The sequence below is a fragment of the Elgaria multicarinata genome, chromosome 3 (genome assembly GCF_023053635.1).
Source record: "Elgaria multicarinata webbii isolate HBS135686 ecotype San Diego chromosome 3, rElgMul1.1.pri, whole genome shotgun sequence".
Taxonomy (NCBI): domain Eukaryota; kingdom Metazoa; phylum Chordata; class Lepidosauria; order Squamata; family Anguidae; genus Elgaria; species Elgaria multicarinata.
Window position 1 is genome coordinate 55,952,818 of NC_086173.1, and position 20,414 is coordinate 55,973,231.

General features: G+C 44.9%; 1 protein-coding gene across 5 annotated transcripts in view; it reads right to left on the reverse strand.

Annotated features, from left to right (window-relative positions):
• Positions 1-2,079: 2,079 nt before the first annotated feature.
• SEPTIN9 (septin 9) overlaps positions 2,080-20,414 on the reverse strand; it is a 257,294-nt gene continuing 238,959 nt past the window's right edge. For 4 of the 5 annotated variants that reach the window (XM_063120375.1, XM_063120374.1, XM_063120378.1 and 1 more), the window contains 5 exons: positions 11,949-12,066; positions 10,882-10,977; positions 9,463-9,559; positions 5,763-5,814; positions 2,080-5,088 (listed from right to left, as the gene is read on the reverse strand). In XM_063120375.1, coding sequence (XP_062976445.1) covers positions 4,950-5,088; positions 5,763-5,814; positions 9,463-9,559; positions 10,882-10,977; positions 11,949-12,066 — 502 coding nt within the window. In that variant the 3' untranslated portion in view covers positions 2,080-4,949. The remainder of the gene's footprint in view (positions 5,089-5,762; positions 5,815-9,462; positions 9,560-10,881; positions 10,978-11,948; positions 12,067-20,414) is intronic. The other variant, XM_063120379.1, reaches the window with a different exon arrangement.

A 20,414-nucleotide genomic window follows, 5' to 3' on the forward strand; every position in this document is an offset into this window, starting at 1 on the left:
AAAAGGCACGAAGAAGCGCAGGCTCAATGCTATGCTACAGCTAGCCTTAACCACCCTCGTCCTGCACACACATACACACAACCCTCGCCACAGGGTGATCACACAGGCTGTAATGAATTTCTGGAGTTCAGCAAGAGGAAGAGCCATCACACAGTAGACCTGAAGCTTTGAGCAGGTGCAAGGGGTTGGGGGTACACCGCAACACAAAGTTACTACTGTTCTGCTGCCAAATAACTCCACCACCCAATTCATCCTGAAGTGTCTTGTACCAGAGTAGAATGTGCAGGCTTGGCATAAATCACACTTCCCCTCCAGCCACCAATGGCTCAGCCAATGAGCACAATATTCAGGAGGGATGTGCTATTAAGACTGCAATCTCAACTTTGGTCAACAGTCCTTAAAGTAAGTTGGTGTCTTTTGATCTTCTATCTTTTGGCAGCATTAATTGAGAAATGACAAATTCTAGAGGGCGAGCCATGTTAGCCTATTGTAGCAAAAGCAACCAAATCAAGCCATACCTTTAGAGCAGGGGAGGGTGACCTCCAGTCCTTAGGCCTCATCCAGCCTGTGCTGGGGTTCAATCCACCCCATGGTGGGTTCAGTGCCCTAATCAAGACTTGCGAGGAAGGAAATCCTTTTGCAGTCTTCAAATAGAGATTGCACCACTCACTCTCCATCAGAGGGATGCCCCCGCATCACTGCTTGGGCTGGCAGGAGCCCATCCTACAGATCCCATCTCCGCATTGTACTCAGTCTCTTGGTCAGATTACTTGTCCTTTGCCAATCTGCCCATGACAGCAGGACAGTTTCTAGGATTTCCAAATGTGCTGAAAGCCTCCAAAAGTTGCCTAACCCTGGAGATGAAACAGGATCCTTTGTTGTTCTTATTAATCAAGAAATGTTAAGCACAGTCACTGGCAGCTATTCCTAGGGCTGCACTTGAATGGTTCATGTCATGTCTGCCATGGAGGTCCTACAGAATGGCAATGAGGAATTGATTGGCATCTCTTCAAAACTTTCCTGTGGAGTTATATTCCCTTCCCTTGGATTAGGCCAGCGGATGAGGTGACATAGAAATATGGAATAAGGTGTAATTGCATTGCGCTAGTGATGCTCAGTTTGGCAGATTCATTATTTGGCTGTGGTTGGATGCTGGAGAGCCCAATGAACCCAGATGGGTGGGAAATGCTGGTGCTTGCACTATGTATTGGGCCTCTCAGGTTTGCCAACATGGCATGATCTTGGATGTGTTTGTTGACCCTGGAATATCAGGGGACAGTAATTGTAAGGAATGTTTTTCACTGCATGTAAACTGTCTCTTCTCATATTCAGATCTGGCAAATGTTACTATGGCTTCATGGCCTTGAGGCTAGACTACTACAGTATTACAGTATTAAGTGCTATGTGGAGATTTCTGATCTGACGATTCTTGATAGTTGAAAACCAGCAGAACGTTCCTGTAGCCTTCCCAACAATTCAAGGCTCTGATTTTTACCAATTAGACCCTACAAGTTTTGAGATCATGTAAATGCAAGAAATCACCTATCCTATGGCATAAATGTAAAACTGTTTCAGTGGGTTGGTTTTCTCTTAGTGATTGCCACCAGGTTTTTTGTTGTTGTTTTAAAGCCAATGAGCATATACCTGTACTAATCGGTAAATGCAAAAAACAGTAGCCCTAAGAGTTAGCAAGGAGTGGGGGGGGGGGAGAGTGGGGAGTATCATATATGCACCCATTTTCCTGTAACATTTTTTTCTCATTTAAGGGGGACCTTATTTTACAAGCAGCATTTGTGCAAAAGAGCTCCTGAAGACGACAGTTGTCAAAAGCATCTTTGTTCCCTTGAGGCAGTCCTCAAGTAAAAGCTCTTAGCTTATTCGCAGAGGGTTACATCCAGAAACCTCATTCTGCATGTGGAAGAATACCACTGGTGGAACGGGCCTTCTGCATCCTCTCTTCTCCCTCCACAGCCTCCCCCCCCCCCCACATACCCTCCAAATCTCCTCCAGAGTATTGTACCCTATACTCTTTGGCCCTGAAAACAACACCACAACTTTCCTGACATTTTCCATTTGAAACATTTATTTTTGGGAAATACATATTAAACACTATTATTTATACAAAACAGGACTAAATTTGTCATAATGCATACAATCCTCAAAAAGGCCGTTTTTATAGATTTGGATGAATTTTTTTGGTTTTATTCAGCACCCCCACCCACCCCGCCCCAAGTACAATATAAAAGGAGAAAGCCATTTTTGTCTTGCTTTTGCTGGCTGAGATATTGGCAAACAAGATATGATGCATTTTTATTTTTGCTAAAGTGTATCTAGGGGGGGAAATGACATTCTCCATTTCATAGTCTTAAACACTTGAAATATATATATTTTAGTTAATACACAATTTTTATTTTGCTAAAATATAGCAAGTCAGCAAGTAAAAAAAATAATTTTCCTCAGCTTAACACAGCTCAGTTAAGTTTCCACCATTTTTGTTCTTAGTTTTGGAGGGACAACATGGAAGTTAAAAGGGCAGTTTAGGTTTACTTGCAGCACAAAATGAAGGAGAGCCTCTGAGCAAAGAATATTTGAAAGTTTATTCATCAGGGGCCTGTATTGCCAAAGAAAACAAAATGCCTGACAAGTTGGATTTAGGAAAGAAAAGCACTTCTGGGCAGGATGGAAGCAGCAGATAAGGTCACAGGAAGTCTTGGGTGAAGATCAGATTGCATGCTTGTACTATGAACACCTGCAAGAGGAAGTGGCCATCTGCTGGCATCTTACTGTGGTGTGTCAAGGTGTGAAGCATTCCCCTAAGGTTTGCCTGCTGAGCGTGGGTCACATTGGTGCCTGAATGAGCAGGATGGAATTGGAAGGTTCGCCTTTTATGAAAGCCAAGAGTCAGCACGCCCTTCCTTTTTTTGAGGGCTCCACAAGAGGGCAGTCTGGGCAGAGTTTTCTGCTTTCAAAAAGGAGCTGTGATGAGCATACCAGCATATGGCATAAAAAGAGACAGTTCTATAAAGCTGACTACTAAGACTCCCCACACACCCCCAAAAAGTGAAAACTGATTATATATTGGTTTTCTAGATTAGATGGCCATTCTCAGACAGGGCTTCTGTCTCTCTGATTCAGGTTAACATTTAGCAAACGCAGGATTTTCCCCATTCCAGTGTTATGGAGAAATTGCACCCGTGCAGCTTCTGGCTTCATCAGAAGGCACTCTCAATGAGGACTCTGGATCTGTGACCAAGAGCTGAACATTGCAGAATGGGTGCAAGATCCTGGACTCTGATTTTCATGAAGTATGGCTTTTCACATAGAGATGAACAAGATGTATAGCATGTCTACATATGCACACCTGGGGAGCTTTAGCCACAGTTCGAAGGGTTACACACAGAAATTGCACATTGCAATAAGTTAAGACTATCCAGACCCCCAAGAGCTTCTCTAGCCTCTTGGAGAAGATAATGGAGAAGGTTAGCCAACAATGCTAAGAATTGGGCTCTTTTACATTGGCATTGCAGAAACGGTTTGAGCATCTATAATAGGCAGGCATACACCAAGCATTTGAACAGAAGCCTGAATCGAGTGTGTGTGTACAACGAACATATGCATGTTTAGGAAGGCAGCAGGATTTGGGACTCCAACCCTGAAAGATAGGGAGATTGTGATGATGATGATGATGAAGAAGAGGGATGCCTTCTGGGATTCAAGATGATCTGCACTTGCTAAGAACAGCTTGTCCTTATTAGAGTTGACACACTTACTCCACAGTAGGCCACTTCACTTTTCTAGTGAGCAAAGTGGCTCCCTATTATTGCTGGCTTTTTATAGGAAAGGGGATAGAGATAAGATGAGTGAGAGTAAGAGATGCCTCGTGCGGAGCAGAATTGTGCCACGTGGTCATAATTCATCTCTTGATCACTTTACTCTCACTTTAAAAGCCGTAACTAGTCATAAAAATCTTCACCTGTAATGGATGGAGTTAGATACACACAGAGTGAGAGAGATACACTTACACAAATTACAAACAAACAAAAACGACCCCCACCCCTGGTTTACAAACGAGTAAACCTTTGGCACAAGGTAATTTGAGTGGCTCCGGAAGTTTTCCATAGACCTGAACCACAGAAACAAAGAAGGCAGAAATGGGCTTGTCTCTAAGTCTCTCCTTTTCCTTCTATGCAACGAGGAAGATGCTGTGGTACAACATGCCTAGCATCCATCTGAGCCTCTCACCAGGCCTGTATGAATAAAGTTGCTAAAGAAAGCTGCCATGTCCAGACCGACCTCACCCTTTCAGGATTGCCCGGATGCTGCTCTTCTGGAGTGGGTGAGGCTGCTTGGACGGGATAAGGAATGTGAGGCATCCCCCTTGCTCTTGAATGCAGCCATGCCCCATACTATATGGCACAACACGAATCTATGATGTCTATGAAAGTACAATTCCATTCCAGATTAACCGACAGGGAAAATATCAACTTCTGCTTTCTAGCAGGGCTCATCTGGGCCTCAAGAGCCAGGGATTGCTACGATCAATGGCAGTGCCTCCACTAAGTTCCAAGAAAAGGGGGCACTGGCCTATCACAGTGGAGGATCTATGCTAAGATGGCTGCAACCAACGTTAAACATGGAACCAAGAAAAGCTTTTCCTGTTGACATTAGCTGCAATCTCATTTTTCCCTACTGGTCTGTTACTACACCCTAAAGAGAAGAACATATTAGATGTTTCACACCACAGAGACTGGAAAAGAGAGACTACATTTACTAGAGAAAGTACTGTTATTTGGTCAGTTAACATCAGCAGCGTATGTATCACTGGCAGAAAGGAGAAAAGAACAGTGGAATCCCAGCAGAAGGCTTATATGATTTTTTTTTTAAAAGAGAGTAAGCAGGAGTGGGGAGAGGAAGAGAGTAAATGAGGTCCTAGCTCAGGCTTGGGAGTGTTACATTTCATTGGCCACCAACTCCTCTTTGTCAGCCACACCATTGGAGAGCACATTCTGGCCTTCATTCAAGCGTTTGACTCTGTAGGCTTCAAAATGGATGCTGCTGGTAATGTCCTTGATGTTTTGCATGTGTGTCCTACAAGAAGGAGAAGAGATGGTTATATATTTTTAAAAGTGTTATATTCATCTCTAATGTTGGAAACAAAATCAACAGCAGTTTGATACTGGAATGTAATAGAGAAGGGCAATTTCACAATTGCAAAGCACATGCTTTGCATGCGCACGCGCGCGCACACACACAAGATCCCAGTTTCATCTTGGGCATCTCCAGTAGCTGAGAAAGACCTCTAACTAAGACTATAAATCCTGGTTGTGCTTTTTATATTGTATTTTGTATTTGTGTTTTTTAGACTGTTAGTTGTTTTATTATGCTTTTCATGGTTTTAATTTTTGTGAACTGCTCAGAGAGCTTTGGCTATTGGGCAGTATAAAAATGTAATTAATAAATAAATAAAATATAAATGGTATTGTGGTAGATTGACCAATGGTCTAACTCATTACAAGGTCAACTGCTTCTATCAAATTCCTAGGACATGGCAGGTCAGTGCTGGCCTGGGAAATCCCTCAGCTCCACTCAAGTGTCACTTTGAGTTGCTCTCGCCAGCTATGGTGAGGTCGACGAGGCTGCAGTGGCTCTGATGCCACTTCAGACAAAGTTGTACACACTTTGTCCTTCAATTTCAGAAGGAAAATTAAGGTGCCTTGAATGGTCCCTTCCCATCTCTTCCCATCTGGGAAGGAGCTACCAACCTGATCAGAAGATCCCGCAAGTAAGCAAACTCACAGTGCGTCGTATTCTCAACTGTAAAAGCAGGACACATTGCTGGATGTTAGCATAACATCAAAATTCCAGAGTGAGACAGTGTTCCAAAAGTCACATCAATTCACAAAGAGCGAGCAGCTGGCTGGAGCATAGTTTGGGCAGCCTTCCCCCTCCCCAAAACCCATCCACCCATAATGTCCTTTCAAGTTCTAGACAGGTTGTAACAGCCACCCCCAACTTGGTGCCTTCCAGATATGTTGGACAACATTCTATCATCCTCAGCCAGCATAGCTGGGACTGATAAGAGTTGCAGTGCTACACATCTGGAGAGCACCAGGATGGGGAAAGGCTACATTAGAAGAACAGGAGGAGCTCCTCAGATAGTGCCCCAATGGCATTGCCTGGAGGGGGTGTATTTATCTCTTATACACAAACAGGAAGGTGCCATTTCTCCAAGAATCTTTTAACCACCTGCTCTGTGATGGCCTTGCTGCTTTTATGAGTTACCAAAGACTGGCCACAGGGGGGAAGCAGAAGGCTTAAAATGAACCAACGATCTTCTTACAGAAATCCTAGTTTCAGAAAAACACTTCCTCTAAGGAGCCAAAACAATCACGATTCATAGAAACCTACAGAACCAGAAAAGAGCAACAAAATAAATGTTGCTTGTCTAGATTCACAACATTATTGGAAAAGGGAGGATGGTACAAGATGGGGCCATTAGATGATCCAGCTGATGCAGCAGAGGCCATTGTGAGGGAAGACATTTCCAGTGGGATGCCATTAAATTCTCTGAACTCCAGGACTTGCAGCTGCCTCCATGCCCTTGCCCCCGACGGATATACCACGGTACTGGGAACAACTTTCTGTAGGATAGTTTAAGGAACAGAATGGATGTGTCCAGTATTTTCTCTCTCCATACACCTTCTAGTGCAGTGCTTACTTGTACAATTTCATTTAGAGACTGCTACATTTTCCAATGTCTCCAAAACGTGAAGGGCAGCAGATAGGCAAGAAACTGAATTAAAGGCAGCTTGAAGGTAGAGTTTGGGGCTTATTTCCTCTCTTGCGTGGAACTCCCCACCCTACAGAGAAGTGTGCCAGAAAGAGGAGATGGCCATTTTTAATAATATGCTTCTGCCTACAGAATGCCAGGAGAAGGCAGCCATGAGGACATTTTTCACTTGTGCTGGAAACTGGTGTGTTACAGAAGAAAGAGATATTTCACTTTGCACATGCTCCTGTATGAGTAGTGGGGAGTATCACCCCCCTCCAACCCCAGAAAATAAGCCTCAGTGGAACATGGTAGGCGGGTTGTCCGCTCCAATCCCTTTGGCATAGAAATCTACCATGCACCTGTATTTTAACACTCCCACTGACTCAGATGATTTAAAAAATACAAGCACAAACTTTGCCTAGGACTGACGCACCAACAGAGGGAGACAGTGCAACCAAGAAACAGACAGAAGAGGGGGCAAACTCAATGAAATCAACATTAATGCTGTTGAAAATATGCTTTAAGGTGGATTCCTGCATTGAGCAGGGGGGTTGTACTTGATGGCCTTATGGGCCCCTTCCAACTCTACTATTCTATGATTCTATCTCCCTGACAGTCCTCTTTCTGCTAAGCTATTATATATGCGTAGTTACTTCAGCACACATTTCTCTGGAAACCTCTCCACTTAATGTGTCAAGGACGATTCAATGCTATCATGATCCTAAGGGCTCAAAGCAAGTATATGCCTGTTTGCTCCTATATTTTTGAAGGGCTCAGCCTGATTTATGAGGTTGTATGACGGACTACAAAAACTATGGATAAAAAAAACAAAAAACTTCCTGTCGACATTATTCTCAGCATTTTAGGATTCCAGCATCTTTCATGACTGGGATAAATGCAAGAATGACAATGGGAAATTGGTGCCCCTCCAAAAAATATTACCCCATTTGTGCACACAGCTTTCAGTTACTATATATTAAATTTCCTACATAACATGGATTAAATACTTTTTATTAACTGTATAGCAGCATTAGTGTACCTGGTGATTTACAGAATGCAAGAGGAATGTAGAGGCAGAGCTACACAGGGAAGTCATACCTGGGCTAGATCTACACTACTGCTTTATAACAGTATTGAAGTCCACTGATAACTGCTAGGGCCCAATCCACATTCCATATACCGCTTTCAAACTGCTTTCATAGTGTTATTTCCTGTTTGGCGTAGACCTGGACGTGGTTTCAGTTACACATGTTTGGACTGAGTTACAGTAAAGGATGGGAAATAGGGGCTGTGCCAAAGGTGCCATGAAAAAAGTAGGTTTTGAGGAGAGATTTGACGGAAGTAAGAGAAGTGGCATCACACAGCTGTTCTGGGAGGCAGTTCCAAGCACTCTTGTTCCTTTAATATTGTTCCTATTTCCTGGTTCCTCTCATTGAATATATGGTTTTATATTGTATTGTAGCTTTAAATTGTTGTGAGCCACTCTGAGTGCTGCATGGGCTCTTGAAGGATGAGATATGCATTTTTATATAAATCAACAGAAACAATTGCCTATTTATTTATTATTGTACTTATATCCTGCCTTTTTTCCTCTAAGGAACCCAGGGTGGCATACATAACCCTCTTCTCCATTTTATCCTCACAACAACAACCCTGTGAGGTAGGTTGGGCCGAGAGTCTGTGACTGGCCCAAAGTCACCCAGTGGGCTTCCATGGCCAAGTGGGGACTAGAACCTAGATCTCCTGACTCCCAGTCCCACACTCTAACCACTACACCACACTGGCACTGCCTGCTGCCTTTCATATGTGTTAGCACAGCCCCAAGTTGTGTTTGCCTGGCCACTCCTCTCCCCCAACATTGTCGCTGCTGCTGCAGTTTCTACCAGGGGTCTCTTGCTTCCTTACTCCGTGGCACCATTTGGTAGACTATAAAGTGAGGCTAGTGCTTTGAAGAAGTTTCAGGAGGATACCTCACTTCAAAACAGACGAGGGCCTCTTTCTTCTGGCAGTTTTAGGCTAGGCTAGGGACTTTGGACTTATATTTTCTGCAGACTGCATTTTGTAGCCTGTTATCTCTACATCAGGGGTAGGCAACATGTGGCCCCCAGATGTTTTCCCCCCATTAGCAAAATGGGGGCAGCTCCCATTAGCCCTCGCCAATGGCTATGCTGGCTACAGACGATAGCCAAAACATCTGGAGAGCCACATGTTCACTCCCTGGTCATCAACTTCCCTGTAAAGACAGAGAGTCTGCATTGGAGATAGAGAATTCACACTGGGGCAATAGAACATTCTGGTCGAGCAGCAAATCATTAACACTTCTTCTTATGGTATCTGCAGTCCCTGCTGAGACTGGTGGCTATACTATCCTCAGCTCTATTCTGCAACCTGGCTCCAAAATCCTGGCTCCAAAATCCAACAACAATAAAAGAATACCCTTTGGCCCTGAGAAACAAAAGGGATTCCTATTCGCTTTCCAAGTCAGACATGTTTGTGAGCAACTAAGCCACAAAAGCTGGTTCTCATTCTATGCAGGTTCTCATGGTGTGCAGCAGAGGGCAGCAAAATACACTTCCACACAATAGGGATTAAATACAACTGTAGCCATCTTTGCACACTTAGATGTTTCTTTGCCAATCTAAAGCCCCAGTGATGGCAAGGAAGCAACAAACAGGAGCAAGAACTCTTACCTTCAATTGTGCCCCACTTGGTTTTCCTTCCCAGAATTCGCCTTCCATTAATCTGGTATTCCTGGTCACTGCCCACCACAGCAAATGGAATCATTTCCTACAATGAAATTGCGAACTGTTAGAAACAAGGTGTGTGTGTGTGTGTGTGTGTGTGTGTCATGAAATCCAACTCCCTTTAATCAAAGCCATATTAAAAGCTGGAAATAGCTTGTTTTACTTCCTTTTACCCTCCCCCTTATTTCTGAAACTTTTGGCATTTTCTGCAGCATATCTGTCAAGCGTTTCCCCATGTACTGGGGTGAATGAAACCCAGAGGCCAAGGAGTCATAGCCCAACCAGACACGTTTTTTTTCAGAGACTGACTTTTCATTTGTACATTTTCCAAGAGAGAGGAGGAATTCTCAGACTTTCAGTGGCAAAATTGTCCCTCGCTATCTACTCTTTTCCAAGACTTGACAATAGGTGCACAATATGGCAGTGAGATTGTTAACACGTTCCTGGCATGTCGCTAGTCCTTCCTTGCCTGTACTGGCTCCCAATTGGTTTCCAAGCCCAATTTAAAGTGCTGGTTTTGACCTGTAAAGCCCTACACAACCTGGGACTTCAGTACTGAAAAGAGTGCCTTTTCCCATATGTACCTACTCACCCATGCCCTTCAATCAGCAGCAGAGGCCCTTATCCAAGTGGCCCTTCCAAAAGAAGTCCAGAGGGATGTTCTCCTGTGAGAAGCTCAACTGGCGCCCACTTAAATGTCTTTTCAACACCAGGGCAAGACATTTTTATTTTCCCAGACCTTTGAAACCATTTTATTATTGGCCTCTGTTCACAATGTTGCTGGCCGGTATTTTGGCTGTAACTCATTTATGTGAATTTTAGTGGCTCTGGCATTTGTTTTACCCCTTTTTATATTATATTTGGTTTTTATTGCTAATTGCTGTATTTTATTGTTTTAATTTAATTTTAGATTTGATTTCACACATAGCTCAGAGACAGGGCCAGCCCAAGACATTTTGCTGCCTGAGGTGGACACATGGTGCACTCTGCTTCCTCTATTCCACACATAGAAGCCAACGAAGTTGGCCATTGAATCTTAGTTCAACATAGGTGACAGAATAGCATCCTCCACTGCACCTGAAGGCAGCAGACTAGCTCAGGGGTGCAGGGCTGGCTGTGGGGCACACACAGCTCTGTCCTCCCAACAGACTACTGCAACTCCCTGCCCGCCCCCCCATCTGCTGCCTGAGGTGGCTGCCTAACTCTTCTCAATGGTAGGACTGGCCCTACTTCGAAAACACATTTTAGAAAGTGCCTAATAAATACATCAAATAAATAAAAGAAATACATATCATATGAAAAGGATGCTTTAGGCTCAGGCCAAAAGCCAAGATGGTGGGTGGCAGGCAAGGTTTGCTCACTTACTCTGAACTTCTCATTTATTAGTCGGTCTTCAGAGTCTTCATCGAACTGTTTCTGGGGATACACATCAATGCCATTGGCAAGGAGATCTGCTGTGATCTAAGAACGAGAAGACAGGGAACAGAACATGTGTGTTATTAGATAAAAATGCCACTGAAAAGCCCTTATTGAGAGAATTTTCCCAAGAGTGCTGAGAAAAGTAACGAACTGCAGTAAATTTCACAGGAGGCCACAGTCCTCATCACCCACCACTAGACCCAAGGCATGGTGTAAGGCCCATGATGCAGTACCCTTGCTGAAATTCTGAATCTGGACGGTGTCTGGATGGGAGATTGACTTGGAAACCGATGTGCAGTGCCTTGAGTTCAAAGGAAGGAAGACTACATCTAGTAAAATCAATCAAGCAAACAAACCCACAAGACTGCTGGGGACCTGGTTAACTAGACGCATATTAAAGTGCAGCACAGTATTAGGGAGTGTCAAAATTGGGGGATGTTTTTGGGACAACTCCACGATCCCTGTTCTTTAATGCAGCCTCACACAGTGGTTGCACAGAGGCCTTAGACTGCTGCCCTTGAGTCGCCTGCTTGAGCCTACAAGGGCCCTCGCGGTGGGGAATTGGCCCATGTGCACCATTTTCTCTTGCAAAAGGAAAGACTGAAGGGCTTAAACATGTGAGTTGAAAAGCTAGATGGTGAGAAGCAAGGAGCAGGAAATTCAGAGGCTAGCACGCTCCTGAGTTACCCACAGAGTCTCCCTTTCCACAGCCATTTTATCAGAGCCTCTGTTTTAAAATCCACCTGGAGAAAGGACTGCAAAAGGGAAAAGAATCAAAATCAGAATTTTATTTCCCCCTCCCTGAAGAGAGGGCAAGCCAAGAGAAACACCTGCAAGGGGTTGGAGATCGATGAACACTTTCCTCTTACCATGCAAGACTGCTCTGAGCTGGGGCCCAAGGAATGTGCTGGGCTCCTGGCCAGCGACTGGGTTTCAGAGAAGTGTGCAGGGGAAGAAGCTGCAGAAGGAGAGGAGAGCCTCAGAAAGGCCCAAGGAGGCCCCATCCCCCTTACCCTTTGTTTGAAGTAGTCCCTCTCCTCCAGCGTTAACGTGTCCGCCTTGGCGATGACAGGCACAATGTTGACCACTTTGCTCAGGCGTCTCATGAATTCAATGTCCAGTGGTCGGAGGCTAAAAGCAAGAGGAGGAGACGTCTTAAAGGGAAAGGAGACCAATAAAGTTGAAGCCTAAGTGACTTTACACTTCCCTTCCCAAATGAACGCAAACTTTTAAAGAAACACTGAAATTCAGCAAGGAAGCTGGTCAGCTCTCCAGTCAACAGCAGAGCTAAAACATGAATGCAGGTGCCCTTGGCTCTGCTCCACTCACTAAGGGTCCTCTGCCTCTACCATGAATGGGATCTGGAGAGGACCAGAGTGAGCAAGTGGTGGCTGGGTAAGTGCTACTTGGTCCCGGTGGGTAGATCACTTCGGCTGCCAGGCTCATGTGCCACCCTGCCCAGGAGTGCCACAAACCCTTGCTCCCTGTGTCGCAAGTTGGCATTCCCTGAAGCATTTGCAAATGGGGTCATTTGTGGAAATTGCTGCTGATCAACACAACCATTTATATGGCATGTAAGTATTTTAATAAGTGACAATTGCAAAGAGTAGGAGCAAGTGACAACAAACTACACCTGAACATATTTACACATAATTCAGAACAACACCAGTGCTTTCTTGTCATGGACTGAATAAGGGTCAGGCTAGGTAGACACCATTCATACAATTACCAATTGCACGAATAGCTTTAAAACATATAAATAGCAGCCCAGCCCACCGCCCCAATCTGGAACAAGACTCTGGTTGGAGAAAGTATGTGAATGCAATCTCATCTAGATTGGTCCTAAGCAAGATACAGAACAGTTCTCTCCATCAGTTACACGGCTCTAAACCCAGTCAGCATGTGTACAGTTCGGGTGTACTTCTGGATCCAGCACTGAACATGGATGCCCATGTTTCAGCACTAGCCCTGAGTGCGTTTGCACAGCTGGGGCTAGTGTGCCAACTGCGCCCATTCCTAGACATGTCTGATCTGGCCATGGTCATGCATGCCTTAGTTACGTCCTGTTTAGACTACTGCAACATGCTCTACATGTGAGGCTGCTTTTGAAAACTGCTCAGAAACTTCAGCTGATTCAGAATGCTGCAGCCAGACTGTTGACTGGACCTAATTACAGGCAGCACATGACTCCCTTGATACAATAGCTTCACTGGCTACCAGTGTATTTCCAAGCAGAATTCAAAGTGCTGGGTATGACCTATAAAGTCCTATACTGCTTGGACCAGGCTATATGAAAGACCGCCCCCTCACATGTTTTCAGGCTGTTATGGTGGGCGCTTCTCCTGGTATGCCACCTTCAGAGGTGCATTTGTTAGCAACACGAGAGAGGGCCTTCTCAGTGGCAACCGCAACCACAACCTTCATCAAAATGTGGAAGTGGATTGTGCAGTAGCTTTAAACACTGCTACATGGGCAAAAGGTTTTTGCTGATGCTGTTGTTGGTCTTATGTGCCTTCACACCGCATGTACAATTGTCACATATGACAAACATACCCACTGTAGAGACATTTTCGTTGCCTGTACAGGAGTGACAGTCCAAATAAGAAAAATCAACATGTGCGACGCACGCTTACTAACTAGGCTTCAGCAAAAACATAAGGGCCAAGAATTTCAACTCAAACAAGCCTTCCTAATTAGGGATTGTTTTTGCCAACAAATACAATGCCAAATGTTTCACAGACCAAGAGTGCATTCTCCCCACCACCCCATTTCCAAAATAGCTTGGCCAGGTCTGGCAGTTTATAGGGGGTAGCCATTCCATACTAATGACCCACAAAAAGAGAAGATGTTTTTCAAAAGCAAGGTACGCAGTTTCACAGTCTCAAAGAGTTCTTACTGTGCTCTGCACTCTGCAAGCTAGTTAGGACTATGGATGGAGGAGAATTTGGCTTGGTCTGCATTTTTAAAGCAAACCGGCCTAATTTGCACTTCTTGGGAAAACATGTGGATCACAAGACAGTTATCCTTCAGATTGTGCCCTTCTCAGAATTTTGAAATACCTGGTTTGCTTCTGAGCTGGATGGCCTACCTAAGCCTTGGGGATTTCTTTCCCTCATCAGAAAACCAAAAGCAATGGGCGAGTTCTGATTGGCTTTTCTTTTTCTTTCCTTTCTTTGGCCTACAAGGCCACAGTGCGTGGTCAGGCACGCTTCACCAAAGGAGAACAAGCTGCCAGCAGAAGAACAAAGGAGAAAGCACGCAAGTAGGAAATGGCTGAGCCAGATGACATTTACCAAAGGGCGTACGGGGAAACCAGAGGCGGCGTAGAGAGCACGGATATTATAAGCGCCTAGAGACTGTGCTCTACAGCAGAGGCAGGTGGAGGCGTATTAGTGTCCTGACTTCATCCCTCCATGTGAATGGAAATTGTGGGACACCAGACAGAAGGAAAACTCTAAATGCATATGGCACCAGCTGCTTGTGGAGATGTACCTACCACATTAGAGATCTTGGCCATTATTATTTTTTAAAGGGCTTTAAAACTCTGACAGGCTTTTGCTGGCTGAAGTACTCCAGTCTGATTTTATGGGGTTTTATTGACTGCTATACAGCCACTCTACCTATGGGTTTTAAAATGTTTTATCGCGTAGTGTATTTTATGCTAATGGTCATTCGCCACCTTGGGAATGTTTGTATTGAAAGACAGGTTGGAATCTTCTCAATAAAATCAGTAATTGAAATGGAAGGCAGCCCCTCAGTTTTGCCCTACTACTTGTCTTTGTTTCCAAGCTCACTACCATGTGGTTAAACAAACACAATTCCTCAATCGGAAGCTTCAAGAAGTGTGTGTGGACATGGGAGGCAGAAAGCCAGAGGGGTCTGCAGGGCCGGTGCAAGTCTCCGTCTGCAATAGACCTCCTCTACCCTTGCAGAAAAATAATAATGGGGGTTCATCAGAACAGCCCCCACCCTCTGACTATGGCCCTTTCTACACCTAGGGATGTAGAGGGACACTGAGGAGATGATCCCAGGATTCCCAGCTCCTGGGATTCCCTGCTCCTGGGATCACTGGCCTGTGTTCAGACAGCTACGCGATGTCCTGGAAGTGAAAAGGGACGTCACATCTGTTGCGGCCGCCATATTTTTAAAAAAGCAAAAGGAGCTGGAGCACACTTGCGCTCCAGCAAAATGTAAGGTTTTTTTTTTTAAAAAAAAGCCCCAACCTTGCTCCCCATCCCCAATGTCCCTGGACTGCCCCCTGCCCAGCTCCTTCCCTCTGCTGACCCCCACTACTTGCAGGGAGGAGGGAAGAAGCTGGGACAGGTGCCCACCCCACCTGTGGTCTCAGGATTGCCCCAGGACTGTGGAAAGAATGGGGTTTTCCCAGGGTTTCTTTATCCCTGGGAAAACCTGTGCCCATCCCCTACTGCCCCGGGAGTCCCTGTGCATCATTTGGATGCACAGAGACTCAGCCATGACCAGTCCAGACTATCAGGCTGGTGTAGAAACAGCCTAAGATTGTGCTTCCCTTATACTGCCAGGAATAGCAGCAGCAGCTGCCCAAAAAGAAAAGAAAAAAAGGGCAGTACAGAGGCACTGGCCCTGTGTGTGTACATGTGTGACTAAGGGGAAACATAGTTCCATTCCCTTGAGCTACCACAAAGAGCTGGAAGGCTGACCTGGGTTCAAGAGCTCCCAGGTGGTGGCAGCTCCACAGGTTCCTATAGTTCGTTGGTTTGCTGGAGCCAGAACTCCTTTTGGCAGAAAAAAAGGGATTCTATCTGATGTCCTTTTCAGCCGCAAAGGGTCCCAACTGAGAGGATTGTTAACTTCCCATGAAATTGTCAATGGTCCCTTCCATCTACAGTCTGTATTATCTACTCACTCTCTTCTTACGCTCTAGGGCAGGAGTGGGCAATTTGTGGCCCTCTTGATGTTTGGCTCATAACTCCCATGATCCCTCACCATTGGCTATACTGGCTAGGGCTGATGGGAGTTGTAGGCCAAAGTATCCAGCCAAAAAGATTTGTAGACCAGAAGGAGTTCTGTTGCCTACTGGCTTCAGTGAACCATTTGCCCACCCATGCTCTACAGAGTCAGACAGAGCTCTCATTTGCCTCCACTGAAGAAATCTCCTCAACTTCTGAGTCAGTTCTTGTGGTAAAGACAGAATGTATTCTGAGCCAATCCCCTCACTCCTACCATCACCACAAGTACAAAAACAAAACTGAGCCACTTCCAACCATGTGTGTTTACAGCCAGACAGAAACACACAGGATTTCCACACATTATATTGAGCGCTGGCAGCCATGGTTCATTGCCAAGTAGGAAGAGCATCATGCGTGGAGTAGCCTAACTGAAGTTCCAAAGCAGGGAAATGCCACTGAGGGTAACAGAACAGTGAGGAATGTAGAAGATCTAAGAAGTTTGCTCTATGACTCACAGCCCATCTCCATGCAGCTCCTGAGATGCATAGCAGCTTACCAATGCATTAGAGGATTGCATGTTCAAGAGAGGATCCTTGCTTTTGATGAGAGCTCTAGTTGCATTTGAAAGAATGTGAGAAGAACCCACGTCACACCTTCTAGCTCACCATGGGGAGGATGTGGAGTACCCAGGGACATGGGGGGCCACAGCCATCTAGTCTGGCCCTTGCCCTACTTGCACATGCAGGTGAACACCTCAAAAACAGGGCTAGGCAACCTGTTGCCCTCTGGATACTTTGGACTATGACTCCCATAATTCTTGACTATGCTAGCTGGGGCTGATGGGAATTGTAGTCCAAAACTTTTGGAGGGCACCAGGCTGCCTACCTCTGAACTAGGGTATCTCACAATGCCAATTGGAATCCGAAAATGACCTAGGTTATTTTCCTACCTCTTACATTATTCTCAGATAGGTCCAAGAATACAAAGGCCATGGCAGCATGGCTGGGCACAGGTTAGATTGGCTCTCCCCATATTTTTGCAGTCACCTCAGCGAACGATCCTTAAAGTCTGAATCAAAATCTCCAACACCCACCCACACCCAGTTCTAAGCATGGACAAATGGAGCCGTTGAGTTAAGAATTCATAGCCCTTTTCAGAACCAAAGGGGGATTTTCCAGATGTCAGAACAGAACTTGATGGTGAATTTATAAGGTGGTGAACGCTTTTAGTGTGACTGCCTTGGCCAGCCCTTTCCCCCGCTCCAGCATATAACAGCTTTTTAAAACATGAGTTTTACTAGGCTGTTGCAAAAAGGGCAGAGAGCATCAGCCTGGCTTCAAAGCATGGTCAGAAGGTCCACGCTGACACCAGAGAGACAGAAAGAAGCCTGCTTCTGCTCCAAGAGAATGGGGGAGTCACCAGGTTATTTACACCAAGCTTTACTATAGAAAAAGCTAAAATGGGAGATGCTTTCCGCAAACTCCTAAAGCCAGTTCTGAAATAGAAGCAAGCAAGCAATCCATCAAACTAGGGCTGTAATGAGATCAGACAATAGCTCTGGCTTACAGACTGGAGCAAGGGTTTCAAAAGGCTCGTAAAAGCCACTTGGAGCTTGCCTGGCTCAGAATACGATAAATATTTATGACTAGTGTGACAGAGAGAGAGAGAGAGAGAGAGAGAGAGAGAGAGAGAGAGAGAGACTTCAGCTGAATTGAATTTAATCCAAATTCCATCAGCCCAGAAAGCAGTGCTCATTGCAAGCTGGTCTCCATGTCCCAAAAGAATTGAAGCTAGATGTACAATATGCTAATACAGGCAGCGTGTGAAAAATGCATGCGTTGCAGAGAGGGTGCCAAGACCCATGGGCGGCTTAATTAGAACAAGAGGAAACCTAAGATATGTTTGGAACTCATTGGCATGGTAGAGGTGTATGTATAAAAACCTGTATGCCTTTTTGATTATAATGTACTGACCATATCTGCTCTTTCCCTGTAGCAGTTACTTGACTGGGGAAGACCCATGGAAAACCCTTAGAGTTTATGAACATTATAATGAATTACTGCTCACATATTTTCATGCTTCTCTTCACAACTCTGAGGGCTAGAAGTTTTTGGTTTTGAAGTCTGACACCCTGTGGAATTGATATATGGTACTAGATTCTGTGCTATGCAGTGTAAACCATGGCCATGTGTCTTTTAAATGAAGAAACACAACTTCTCACACTCTAGACTGAAGTGGGAAGTATCCCAATCATCCTTAAATGTCTACCACCAAGCATAACAGGCTAATGAGCAAATTCTGCAGAAGCATCCACACCATTTAACAGAGAGCAGCCTAAAAACAAAAAGAGGATTTGGTTGCACTTCAGTGCTTCCATTAATGGAACACTAAGCACACCAAACAAAACCAAGAGTCACAGCAAAGGTCAACACAATGCTACCTTTGAGCACACATATGCATGTGGTGGCACATCTCCCTCTTCTGATGAGAACGGAATGGTTGCAAGCGAGCCCTCATCCATTATCTTAATATAAATAAAAATGCCAAGTGAAAGGTGAAAGAATATTGGGGAGGGGGGGGAAGTGGAGCATGTTTCTAATCTTCATAAATATGAAGTCTCATCAGGTGCAGATGCCTAAAAGTAATAGAAACTTCATTGGGACTGTGTGGGGGCTGTGGTGTGAAAAAAGAGAGGGGGGCTTTAAAGGAAAGAAGGCATAGAAACACGCACGCTGAGCTACCCTGCCACCCACTTCTTTTGCCCCGAAACCACAAGAATATAAAATTGCATTGGGTACTGGGCAGTGCCAAACCACTAAAGTGAGGGGCACTATTATTACAGCTGAAAACCAAAGAATATAAAAAGAGCCATGCTGGATCAGCCCAAGGGTCCATCTAGTCCAGCACTCTGTTCACCCCATGGCCAGGTAGCTGTTGACCAGGGAACCACAAGCTGGACATGGTGCAACAGCACCCTCCCACCCAGGTTCCCCAGCAACTGGTGTATACAGGTTTACTGCCTCTGATACTGGGGTTGCACTTAGCCATCAGGACTAGTAACCATTTACAGTCTTTTACTCCAGGAATTTATCCAACTCCCTTTGAAATCCATTCAAGTTGGTGACCATCACCACATCTTTGGTACTGAATCCCACAGTATAACTATGCACTGTGTGAAGAAGCGCTTCCTTTTATTTGTCCGGAATCTCCCACCAATCAGCTTCAGTGTCTTAGTATTATGGGAGAGGGAGAAAAATATCTCTCTATTCACATGCTCCACACCATGCATAATTTTGTACACCTCTATCATGTCTCCCCTCAGGCTCCTTTCTTCCAAGCTGAACAATCCCAGCTATTGTAACCTTCTGTCATAGGGGAGATGCTCTGGGCCCTTGATCATTTTAGTTGCCCCTTTTGGCGCTTTCTCCAGCTCTACAATAACTTTTTTAGGTGTGGCCAAGCCTTACAATTGGAAATGATACGAAAAGCCAAAGGAGTCCTAATACACCAATAGCCAGTGGGAGCACACACTTTTAAAAAGGGTTCTCCATAAGTTTTTTGCTGTCTCCTGCTAAGATAAACTGCCCAGAGAGCCCTGGCTATGGGAGCGGTAAATAAATGTAATAAATAAATAAATAAATAAATAAGATTTCCCTTCCGTTTCTCCCCATGGTTCAACCTGCATGTGAGTCTTCGGAAAGACCCTCTGGCTCCCCCTCCCCCATCCACAGATCTGCATCCTCAACTCAAAACACAACTAAAAAACAGATGTCCTTTTTGACATTGAGATTGGAAACCAGCAGCCCTGGAACAAGCTGTCTGCGGCGAGAGCCAAGGGAACACCTCGTACTAACCCCCAGCAGGGGTATCATGCTACTTGAAGCCAAAAGCAACTGCAGGGACATGGAAGTCAGTAATGGAGTGCCTCATAGCTTCAAAACCATTCCTTATATTGGAAACACATGTTCCTGGGAGAAGGGGAATACACCAGGCAGACTTCTAGGCACCGATCACCAGGCAAGCAGCAGGGTGAGCGGCAAGCTGCGGGATGCCATTAAAAGGTCCCTGTCAGGCAGTCTAATGTTTCAGTGCCTGTATATGTGAGAAACAGAAATGTGTAACTACAGTGGTTCCCAGAGGGCTGCCTGTGGAATAGGCCCCTTTCCCAGACAAGCTGGGAATCAGCACCTAACAGAATGGCTAGGGGGCCTACCAGAAAAGTGGTGTGTACACACACATAAGAGGGTGTCTGAAAATAGCGCAAATGCGGATTTAAGGCTTCTTTGATGCAGTTTATTTATTTTAAATTATTATAAGTTTTAACACTAAGTTGCTTTAGGGGGCCCTATTTGGGTCAAAAAGTGACTCATGAATTAATAAATAAATAAATAAATAAATAAATATTTCTGGGGATGCCTGGTTCCAGAGAAGTACTGTGGTTCACATTACGATGCAGGATCAACTGGTGAGATTTTGTCACCATATATGTTCATAATCCATAGATGTTTATATAATTCATCTTGCTCTTCCTCTAAAGATCTCAAACTAGTA